We start from the raw sequence: 11,943 nt of genomic DNA, 5'->3' as shown, positions 1-11,943 counted from the left end.
ATGATCTTTCAAACCATTTTGGTGCACCACAACATGTGCTTGTAGTTCAAATTTGAATTATGCACATTAAATACATAGAAAACTTAATTGATAATGCATAAAAGAGGTCAAACAAACCCTGGATAACTCCAAATTTTACATGACACTCATATAGTTGCATGTTCACTGCAGATAAATGTTCTAGCAATTCAAACAACACCCTTCAAATCAAAATGAAATTAAGTACATCACACACAGTTTATGAGCACAGTCGTTTGTGGTGCTTATAAAATATCTTAGGGTACCCTCATATATGGCTTATGCTGGTAGCTTCATCGGCTACAATCCACCGTCGGCACATCAACCAAACTTGCTCACCAATCCCATTCTACTGTTCAATCATTGTCGGTCAAAGATGGGCGCGTGGATCCATGTCGTGAGAGCAAGTTCAGCGGCACACTCTGGCCCGAGTGTGCCGCAACCACCCTGAGCACGGTCACAACCTCCTTGAGTGCGGCTGCAATCTCCGACAGGGCAGCAATGACAGCCGAAAGGGCAGCTGCAACAGCTGAGATGGCGGTAGCAATAGTTGCGATGGGAATAGCAAACGACAAGAATGGCACAACAGATGTTCGTTCCCCTGTGGGCGTTGTAGCCTTGATGGTGGCCGCCCACGCCGATGTCGAGGCCGCCCATGCCCAGCTCTTGGCGGTTATCGCACAAATTGCAGCAGCCTTCTTCGACATTGGCCGGCAACCCACGTGTGAAGAGTAGGCAAATCGCCGAGAGTGCTCGAGCAACCATCTGTTCCTCGGTGGCCTTCGTAGCCTAGATGGGGGATGTCCACGCTCGGACCGTGCCCGCCTACACCCAGCTCGTGGCAGCCTTTTCCAAAGAGATGACAGACACCAACGTCAAGGTGCTTGCCGAGTATGTGGCGATGAATGCCATGGAGCCCCTTCCCCAGGAGGTCGTTGAGCGCGAGCTGGACATGAAGGAGGCGCCGGAGCTCGACGAGAGCCAGGCAGAGTAGTACTAGTCTTTGTTTAGAGCATTGGTCTGTCCATCACATCATTCTCCTAACGATGTGATCTCGTTATTAAATGACAACTCATGTTTATGGTTAGAAAATCTTAATCATCTTTAATCAACGAGTTCGTCTAGTCGAGGCTCACTAGGGACACGATGTTTGTTTATGCATCCACATATATATTTGAGTTTCCGGTTAATACAATTATAACATGGAGAATAAACACTTGTCAAGAACAAGGGAAATGTGATAACAATAACTTTATTATTGTCTTTAGAACATATTTTCAACAGTCTTCATGTGATTTGTAAGTCGGCGTGACGGTTCGGCTCGTATGGTAGGGTGATGATGAGAGTCATAGATTATTCCGGGGCGCAACCTCAAGACCGGTTCATGTATGCCTCGCTTATGTCGATTTTGGACCAAATTTTATTATTAACCGGCCAACTCTCTTTTAACTCCCTGAAAAGAAACGACAATGTTACCCAGCTAACGTTCGCTGGGAGAAAGGTGGCAGGCGAACGCCATTTGATGGCAATTTTAGCTGCGAAGAAAAATCAAACAAGGGCAGTTTGAAAACAAAAAAATGCCTTCTTTAAAAAAACTGTCATATCACTGTAAAGAAACTGTCATTTTATCACAACCAAAAATGCCAACTAAAACGCCCGCATATTCCATCCTCCCTGACGAACGTTCGCCAGTTATGAGTGTCGAAAAGAAAAACATATCCATTTCCTCTTCCAGTTCTCTCTCCTGTTTTTCCCCGTCGTCAACAATATCTTCTATCACGAAAATCAAGCTGGTTTACCCCTTCTTCTCCACCGTCTCTCCCCTGGAGCGAGCGAGCCCTCGTCTCACTCCCCGCGATGGCTTCCTCCACTGCTCTCTCCCCGGTGGCCTTCAAGTCCTCCTTCTCGCCGCTCCCCTCCAGACCAGCTCGTAAGTCCACACCTCCCCCCTCTCTACGGCGTTGGCACCACTGGCAGCCGGCGGCGACCTGGCCGTTCTGACGCGTACTATTCCCCGAATCTACCTTCCCCGTAACATAAATCGATCGTAGACATCTTCGCCGGCCGCCCCCGGCCCCGCCAGCCCACCATTGGCGTTCGGTTGTCGGGTGGCTCCAATTAGTGCGTCTGCTGACCTAAATAAAAAATAAATAAAAATAGTGCGCCTGCAATTAGTGCTGGGTTGTGGCTCCGGACATTCAATTATGGTTAAGCCGAGTGGTATAATTTTTCCTTTTCCTCCAAGCTCCATTTAAATGATAAATACAGTATGGTCTCTTTATGTTACTGCAAACGTCTGAAGTTTGGTTTCTGGGAGATGCAAAGTCAGGGAAAATTTTCTGATGAATTTCCATCTAGCGGAGTGTAGATTGTATGAGGTAAAAATGCAGATTTGCGTTGGGTGATTTCATTGCTTTCTATATCTGTTAATTAAGACCCTTCCACAGTTCAACTTTCCCCTCATCTATCCAGAACAGAATGAGATGTGGTGATATAGTTTAGAAGGATGTTTCAATGGCCGAGAGGCCTGGGAGATTTTTTTATTTTCTTTTATATCTCGGGTGCAGATTTGTTTCACTTGGTCATTGTGGATAGCATTCTGACATTTAAATTCAAAAGTTTCATTTTGCCAAGTGCCAACTGTTATGATTTTTGTTCTTTGTTCAATGAAATTCTATAAATGGAGTCACATGCAGAGTGCAATGTGTACTTTGATAACTTATTGGAGTAAAATCTGATTTGTTCTTCAGGTACTAGCATAAATGTACAAGGCGCATTCTGTTTGCCATGTTCCACTTGGAAAAGAGCTAATAATAGATCGTTCCGGGTATACAGTTTATTTGGAGGAAAGAAGGAGAAAGATGAGAATGGTGACGAGGCACCATCAAAGGTAAGCAAGTTACATGCCTTTACTCTTTTGCTTACAATTGTTGTGCTGCAGTGGTCCCAATAGCTATATAATATCTTCAATCATTCCTGTTCAAATGAAACCAGCTGCAAGTTTGGTGCCTGATGTAGACCTGAATCAATGCAAAGCTGTGCACTGATCAATTTGATTTAGACTAAGCGAGTTATGCTCAACATAATGTCATGTGATTGTGTCGTGGAGATGGGCAACAACAATAAAGCCTTTCAGTCCCGAACAAGTTGGGTAGGCTAGAGTTGAAACCCATAAGATATCAAAACCAAGTCATGGTTCTGGCACGTGGATAGCTAACCTCCATTCTCCCTTGTCCATGGCTAAATCTTTGGTGATATTTCAGTTCTTTGGATCTCTCTTTATGGACTCCTTCCATGTCAAGTTTGCTCTACCCCGACCTCTCTTAACATTATCGGCACGCCGGACGCTATGCACTGGCGCTTCTGGAGGCCTGCGCTGTATATGCCCAAACCATCTCAGACGATGTTGGACAAGCTTCTCTTCAATCGGTGCCACCCCAACTCCACGTATATAATCATTCCAGACCCAATCCTTTCTTGTGTGGTCATATATCCATCTGAACATGCGCATCTCTGCTACACCTAGCTGTTGGACATGTCGCCTTTTAGTTGGCCAACATTCAGCTCCATACAACATCGCAGGTCGAATCTCCGTCCTGTAGAACCCGCCTTTTAGCTTTTGTGTCACTCTCTTGTCACAGAGAACACCAGTAGCTTGCTGCCATTTTTTCCATCGAGCTTTGATTCGATGGCTAACATCTTCATCGGTATCACCATACTTCTGCAACATTGACCCCAAATATCGAAAGGTGTCCTTCTGAGGTACCACCTGCCCATCAAGGCTAACTTCCTCCTTGTGCCTAGTAGTACTGAAACCGCACCTCATGTACTCAGTGTTAGTTCTGCTAAGCCTAAAACCTATCGATTCTAAACTTTGTCTCCACAGCTTTGACTTCCTATTAACCCCAATCCGACTATCGTCGATTAGCACCACATCATCTGCAAAGAGCATACACCATGGGATACCTCCTTGCATATCCCTTATGACCTCATCCATCACCAAAGCAAAAGATAAGGGCTCAAAGCCGATCCTTGGTGTAGTCCTATTTTAATTGGAAAGTCATCAGTGTCACCCTCACTTGTTCGAACACTTGTCACAATATTATGTTCTTGATGAGGGTAATGTACTTGGCTTTGTGTTTCTCCGTGGCCCACCACATGACATTCTGTGATATCTTATCGTAGGCCTTCTCCAAGTCAATGAACACCATAAGCAGGTCCTTCTTTTGCTCCCTGTATCTCTCCATAAGTTGTCGTAACAAGAAGATGGCTTCCATGGTCGACCTCCCAGGCATGAAACCAAACTGATTTTTGGTCACACTTGTCATTCTTCTGAAGTGGTGCTCTCTCTCCCATAGCTTCATTGTATGGATTAATTCCACGGTAAGTACAACTTTGAACATCCCCCTTGTTCTTGAAGATTGGTACTAATATAATCTGCCTCCATTCTTCCGGCATCTTGTTTGACCAAAAAATGAGGTTGAAAAGCTTAGTTAGCCATACTATCACTATGTCTCCAAGGCCTCTCCACACCTCAATGGTGATACAATCCGGGCCCATCGCCTTGCCTCCTTTCATCCTTTTTGAAGCCTCCCGACCCCGGGCTCTTGTCGTCGCATAAAACGTCTGTTCGTATCATGAAAGGAGTCGTCCATGTTATGGCCGGCCGGCTTAGGCCCGCAAGTTATCTTAGTTTTTATTTTCAGATTAGGCAAGTTATCTTAGGTGGATTCTTCTACAAGTTATCTAGGATATAAATATAGGTTGTAAGACTCTTTTTGAAGGCAAGCAATAAGAAGAATATTATCTCCTATTGCCCGGCTCCCTGAGGAGCCGGAACCCTAGCCGCCAACAGCCCTAACCGCCGCCCTTCTCCTAGCCGCGACGGCGCCCTGCCGCCGGCGCGCCCGATCCTCGCCACGTCTCCCTCCATCCTTCCCTTACCACCTACGCCCTAGACCTGGTAGAGTACTTGATCCTACCAGTCCAACTCAATGGTAGAGCTCTCATTCTCTCCATCGAACAGCTTGTCCAAGTACTCTCACCAGAAGCCGATCTGCTCCATCCTTGACGCACTTGACTTGGTTGACATCCCTCGTCTTCCTCTCTCGGATCTTGGCCATCTTATAGATGCCCCTTTCGCCTTCCTTCGTGTTTAAACGCTGGTAGAGGTCCTTATGCGCCCGACCCCTTGCTTCACTCACATCTTGCTCAGTGGTCTTCTTTGCCACCTTGTACTTCTCTATGTTGGCTGCACTCCTATCCAGGTTGTGGAGATGGGCGATTTACTTAATTCCTATTACAGAAGTTATTCTCCTTGCAAAGTCCGTTGAGACCTTAAACTCCATGTAGAGACAGTGGTGGCCTACTGTAGCTGTGACTCCCAGCTTTCTAGAACATTAGATTGAGACTAATCAAGAGCCGAGATTGCATTTTGGCACACTTCAAAATCTGAATACGGATACACTATGAAGTACCAGTATAATATTTTTATCAGTTTGTATCAGTATCTGAGTGAATATCTTTTACTTTGTTTGGATTACGTCCTAGTTAAATCACCATGTCGAAATTTAAGCTGCTCGTACATAATTCTTTTTGCAAACATTGTATATGTCTTTTTTCAATTCTTGTCTGCATCGCTCAAACTACTTCTGTTTCTTTAATTTGATGCATATGCCCAATGTGCAGTAGGCGTTTATGAAACCATCTTATGGTGCTCCCATTTTGTTCTGCACTCACAGGGAGGAATCTTTGGAAACATTGGAAATATGCAAAACCTTTATGAAACTGTGAAGAAGGCCCAAATGGTTGTCCAAGTGGAGGCTGTGCGGGTGCAAAAGGAGCTTGCAGCGTAAGCTTTCGGTATTTGAGTTATTTTTTGTATGCTCTTCCAATGTACTGCATGTGTGACTTCCTCCCCATCTGTTTCTTTTAGGACTGAGATTGAGGGTTATTGTGAAGGCGAACTAATCAAGGTATGTTTGGAATTTGTAAAGAGTTAAATCATATTCTCCTTAACTGCAATCTTGCTGGCTGTGTGCATTCTTGTGTTTCGAACTTAATGTCGACCTGTGCCAAATGATTATTATCCTCGCATTACTGAAAGTCTGAAAAACATGCCGTAACAGGCATTAAGTATCATAGCTTATTATTTGAGATGCAACTTTCTACTGTTAAACTGATGCGTTCCATTATTTTTTGAGGTAGGACCTGCAGCTTGTGGTATCTTTACAAGAACTTGATTAAGTTGACCTGATATCTCTCTTAGCTTTCCATTAGGTAGCATCCTTTATTAGCTTTGCTTTAGGTAACATTCTAGTAAAAGACCATGCAATCTTCCACATGACCACAACTAGTTAAAACACTTTTGTTGTTTTGGTTATCTATGGCATAGAGCACTGTCAAAGCTGTGGGCAGGAAGGCAAGAGTAAATTCAACAGTTACCATGGTCATGGAAGGCTGTTGCAAAAATGAAATGCACTTTACAACCCACTATTCATACGAAAAGAAGTATATTAATGATGTTTAGCTTCTGAATTCACCAAAATAATGTAATCACAGTGTAGGAACATTTTATATTTTAACACCATACTTGTGAGTTCTTGTGCTATACCCTGTAGAACCATACATTTGTGCAAGTTTGCCAGGACTTGTATGTTGCTTATATGTTTAGCAGACTACCCTGGTTTTCATTACTATTGTGTTTTTCTATGATTTGGATGTACTACTTATAATTCTTATACAGAGTTACAGATCATATCTGACCTGATCTGTTAAACAGGTTACACTATCTGGGAACCAACAACCTATAAATGTTGAAATAACGGAAGCTGCAATGGAGTTGGGCGCTGAAGTATGCATTATGTACTTAGTTTTATTATTCTTGGAAGATTCCCTGCAAATTCATGCTCACATAATTGTTTGTATCAGCAGAGTTAATGTGATAACTACCAAGCTATAATGCGTTATACCCTTTCTTTACTTCCAGAAAGTCTCCGAGCTGGTCAATGAAGCCTACAAGGATGCACACCAGAGGAGCGTTCAGGTGTGAATCCTGCTGCTTGTGCTTCAGTGCACCAAAATGTGAATCGTTCTCATAAACTAACACAATTCCAATCTAATGACCTGCAGGCCATGAAGGAAAGGATGGCTGATCTAGCGCAGAGCATAGGGATGCCTGCAGGGCTCGGCGACGGTCTCAAGTGATAAAAGGCCTGGTACTTGAATGCTTTCCAATAATGAAAGAAGCGTCTCTCAATTTTGTATTCTAGCTGTGTCGAGTCATGGTTAAACCCCTCTGCAGCATCGGTTAGCTGTGCACGAGCTGTAACTGTGGACACCTGTTTCCTTGCTCATTTGCACATCATAGTTACAGCATTAGTTCTAATGTGTTGTTTTACACCAAACAGATGTTGCTTTTGTGCTAGTAGACCGGCAGCCTGGAGAACATTTGTAAACTAATAACTGCAGAGTGAAATATGTTTATGTTGCGAATAGAGTACTCTTTGGTTTTGGATATCGACATTGTCCTTAAAACACGGCTTAAACCTATGGTCTAATATATCTTGAAAAAATATATACTGTTATGATGTTGCAAAATACTTTTTGAGGCAGTCTACATCTTTTTCCTGAAAAGGGGGAAGACCCAGGCCTCTGCATCATCATGATGGACACGTCGATCAGAGGCAGTGTACTGTACATATATGTTTTTGAGTATCCAGTCTAAAATATTATACATCCTCATGGTAGAATACAAAAGTCAGAGACCCTAGCGTGATCAGCCTAGTCTGCAGGCAGGTCATATTGTGAATGCTATTTCATAAATGCCAACCATACGTCTCCATGTGATGTGTATGGTCCAATTAAGCATCTGCGTGCTAGTTTCCTGACGAAGTCATAGTCTTTGGCCATTTGGCCCTAAGGCGTGAGACCCATCAACTTGTATTTCATGGAAGAAATGTTGTGTATTTCATGGAAGAAATGGTTTTTGCGCCGTATGAATTCTTTGATCTCTCTCTCAGTCGGCTAGGCCAGCAAAAATATTTTTTTACAGCACCGTACGATGAACAAAATGTCAAGAACGATGAATGAATGGAATCAAAGTACATCTCTGATTAACCATGGCACTGATTAACAATGAATGGAATCAAAGTAGTGTGACATTATTCAACTTCTGATTTTCAGGGAATAAGAATTATGTTATGATTATAATAGTGTTAGTAGACTAGTAATATTGATACGCAATATTCCCTGTGAAATAGTATTGATTACGTTGGACAAGGACCTTACATGTCGCTTGCGCCACATGCCAAGAGAAAAGCAAAGAAAATCTACATACCAGTGTTGTACTCACTGTCAAATGGTAAACGAGAAAGCAAATAAGATCTAGCATTCCCCTTTCCACCGAATCCACTTTGCCAAAATGACATTCTTCGCCATCTACATCCCCTATGCCAGAACCCTTTTAATCCTAGCATCACTACTCTAAAATCCTCGAGTTATTTTAAATCCAAGTTCCTCTCCGTAGGCTTTAAACCCCTAAAGATTCCGAAGTGAGAGGATACCCTGCTCGTCCAATGGAAGGGATGATTCTCTTTTGGCGTCTTTTGAGATAGCCTTAAGCCTATGTTTACTTGTATTCTTGTGAGCTTAATTAGGATTTATGGCAGTGATGTGAAAGGAGAATGTTGGCTCATCTATAAAGCCCTGTGTTTGAACTGGACACGTTTCTAATTTTGATAGGCCCGGGAGATCCTTACTAATATAAGTATTGGAGTTGATGGTGATGGTTTGTCTCACAAAACAATTGTTGAGAAAATGGGATGATATCTCCCTGATCTTCGCCATATTATTTTTAGCGATTATGAACTCGACTATGTTTCTTACCATCTGTTGTTGTTATCGTTCTTGGTCAATTTGTTTTTCTCTTACTGAATTTATTTACTGTTCTTTTTATAGCAAAGCAAGAGCACTCAGCTAGTAGCACTGAGTTAAGCAAACACTGCCACCTAGCACATCCTTATATACTTTATTTTTATTTTTTTTGTGCTCGCAGCATAAAGGTGGGAAACTTTATTTCCAGATATCGAGTTAAACCTAACAAAAGCTATTGTGTCGTACAGATGAAACAAATAAATCCAATCAGTACTAGCAATATTAAAGGTAGACAGATTGAGACTTGATGAGTCTAAATACTTGGCACCTCACATACTTTCTTCCCACATCACTCCATTTATTTCGTTAATGGGCTAATGATTTTGATATCTGTAAGCCTAGCTAGGCGCTAAGATGACTTCATGATGTTGGTAGTTTGATAGAAATTAAAGCCACATATCATTAAAGCATACATTCCAAGATTTATATAAACCATCTTTTTTGTTCTAGTATTTGATCATTCTAAGCGAGCAATAATCCACACACACGCACAGGAGCATATATAATTTCCTTTCCTCAGGATTATATTGTGTGTAACTCTGCTACAAGGACAGACTGCAAAATCCTTTTCCTGTGTAGCAAACAAAATCTTGAAATTATCGCACCTTTATCTAGAAACAAAACATCTATTTTTTAGTTAATAAGTAAGTGTACATGATAACGGAGTAATTAAGCTTGCAATTATAGTAGCATCCGAGGCTAAGTACAGAACATCGAGATATTAAAATGCAAATGGTGTCAGCATGCATGATCACATTAGCCTGCCTGACAACGATGAAATCATGCATTTATATGTCATGCCTTTAATTAGTAGTACTACTCAAATACATAGCAGCTAGGCTAAACACAGGATTTGGTGCCGAAATTTCTCCCCTTGTTCAGATCGACAGTGCCATCTGAAAAGTTGATGTGTTCTCTTATCCTGATCAATTGGGGCTGAGCTTTCCACGAGCAGCCTTAATTAGGAGTCTGTTAGCCCCAATCGATTAAGCTAATGCTTCAAGTAGATTCCAGGAGAGTTCTTCTGCTTCCATTGATTGATTAATGGCCATGATTTGGATCTGGTGAGTCAGCAAATGTCAACACTAGTACTAGAATAAGCATTCCTGTAACATATGCATGTCACCTCAGGTGTTGTTGCGGTTGTGTGCAATGATTTTGTGTTTTTTGTTCCATACTAGCTTTGATTTAGTCATGGCGAACATAAACTAGATGGAGTTTGATGACCTAATGGATTGCCTAGGCATGATTAAATTTTGGAGATTTGTGGGCTTGGCATTTGTGCCCTTCGGGAATCTGGTGTGTTGGTTATTACTAGAACATTTAGCATGTATAGAAATAGAGTAAATTCAGTGGGCTGTTAAAAAATGGTAGCTTGAACAACATATAAAAAATATGGCCGCGACGCACAATTTTTAGTAGTGATAATTCCTACAAACTGACAGGCTAAACCGTTTTCAAATAGAAATTTCGGCAGCATAACTATATGAAATGCGGGTTTAAAAAACCCTGGTTTAACATGTCAAGACAGGTTAATTTGCAAAAGCTTTATACCATCAATTTGCAATACATTACCCACACAAAATTCCCAATAAGCTTTATACCATCAATTTGCAAAATTTGGAATCTGATGGTTGCCTCGGAAAGACAGGTCAAGCATGCATTCCGATCTGAACATTTAGGCAGAGAACAGGGAAAAGGTGCTCCATAAACAGCAAAAACAGCAAGACCATACATGTGAAGAAGCAGAGCTCGTGGAGCCTCAACTGACCGGTTGCTGCATCGATCTGCATGCGTAGCACGCAATGGTCAGAAAACACTCGAGCAGACAAGAGACCAGCACCCGACAACTCACAGCAGCTCACCACTCGCAATTGTTGCTTGCTCCAAGCAGCATCTTCAGTTATACCATATCTGTGCCTGTGGGCCCAGCCATTATCACCATTGCACTATATAAAGGTTACCTTCAACCGGTTGATATTAACGACCAATATTTTCCATTATATTTACTTATATATTTATATATGAAAAAGTGTAAAATTTCCAACTTTAGGGACAATGGGTACAATCACTCCTCAATGTTTATTATTTTCATAAAATTGTTGGGCTAGTTTTTACTTCGTTTGAGATACATTTTTGTTGCAGTAGGACAGTTTTAGCTGGACTTGATCTTTTGTGACACATTGAATTAGAGATTTAACCATCAAAATTTTAATCTGTACCAAACCTGAAATCTCATCCCCACCTTGAAAGATCCAGCGGCATGTCAGGTCGGTGTGGCCACTGACATGTCACGTTGATCTGGCGACATGTCAAGGCATGTTCGGGCGACATAACCCAACTTATGGACCTACGCAAAATTATAAGGAATAATAACAAATAGGGACACATCTAACACATATTGTCAAACATTGCATCATATGTGATGTCCGCGTCATCAAATGGATGCCAACTCGCCATCTAGTAAGCGTGACAGCTAGGGTGAAGGTATTAAACAAAATGGTGATTGAGAAGGTCTTTCTGAGGCAGACGTCTGACTCCTTCAAATTCCTTGCTTTTCCGCAGCACTGACACCCGCTCTCGAGGCAGCGTGATCGCGATCGTCTCGGCCTCATGATGGATGCGCTTCTGGCATGGATTGTCGTCCTTGTAGGGCTGCTTGGCGGCAACCATTAGGTGGTTTTTTTTCTATTTCTCTTATGTTTTCTTTGGGCATGATTATGTTGTTGCCCCAGCCGTCGTTCTTGATCAGAAGTTTGGATGCTGCTTGTATGGATCGTTGCTTTATCTATAAAACAGGGCGAAAGACCATTTCGAGAGAGAGGGTAAAGATATTAGTATGAAGAGGGAGCATCAAACCTGTTTCAATCTGGAACTTTGGCGATTAAATATAGTTTCACGTGTCACCAAGAAATCCAATTCTAACTATTGTAACACGGCAAATATACAATTCAAAGTGCACATTGTTATTTTCACCCATTTTGAGATTGT

The 11,943-nt window shown here is 42.0% G+C and overlaps 1 protein-coding gene across 1 annotated transcript; it reads left to right on the top strand.

The window, feature by feature from the left end:
• Window positions 1-1,758: 1,758 nt before the first annotated feature.
• Window positions 1,759-7,534, top strand: LOC119316263 (nucleoid-associated protein At4g30620, chloroplastic-like). Its single transcript, XM_037590570.1, has 7 exons — window positions 1,759-1,948; window positions 2,769-2,908; window positions 5,760-5,869; window positions 5,954-5,993; window positions 6,800-6,871; window positions 7,007-7,063; window positions 7,150-7,534. The coding sequence occupies exons 1-7, from the start codon at window positions 1,876-1,878 to the stop codon at window positions 7,222-7,224; spliced, it is 567 nt and encodes a 188-aa protein (XP_037446467.1). The 5' UTR covers window positions 1,759-1,875; the 3' UTR covers window positions 7,225-7,534.
• Window positions 7,535-11,943: the final 4,409 nt, after the last annotated feature.

The sequence above is a fragment of the Triticum dicoccoides genome, chromosome 6A, assembly GCF_002162155.2.
Source record: "Triticum dicoccoides isolate Atlit2015 ecotype Zavitan chromosome 6A, WEW_v2.0, whole genome shotgun sequence".
Classification (NCBI taxonomy): Eukaryota; Viridiplantae; Streptophyta; class Magnoliopsida; order Poales; family Poaceae; genus Triticum; species Triticum dicoccoides.
Note: the sequence above shows the minus strand (reverse complement) of the source record. Positions and strands in the feature narration are given on the sequence as shown.

What these genes read in the sequence shown, in the direction of transcription:
- LOC119316263 (XM_037590570.1), top strand. Translation starts at nt 1,876, where the DNA reads ATGGCTTCCTCCACTGCTCTCTCCCCGGTGGCCTTCAAGTCCTCCTTC. An exon ending in GTGACGAGGCACCATCAAAG is followed by an intron (nt 2,909 to 5,759) that starts GTAAGCAAGTTA and finishes CTGCACTCACAG; the next exon opens with GGAGGAATCTTTGGAAACAT. An exon ending in GTGAAGGCGAACTAATCAAG is followed by an intron (nt 5,994 to 6,799) that starts GTATGTTTGGAA and finishes TCTGTTAAACAG; the next exon opens with GTTACACTATCTGGGAACCA.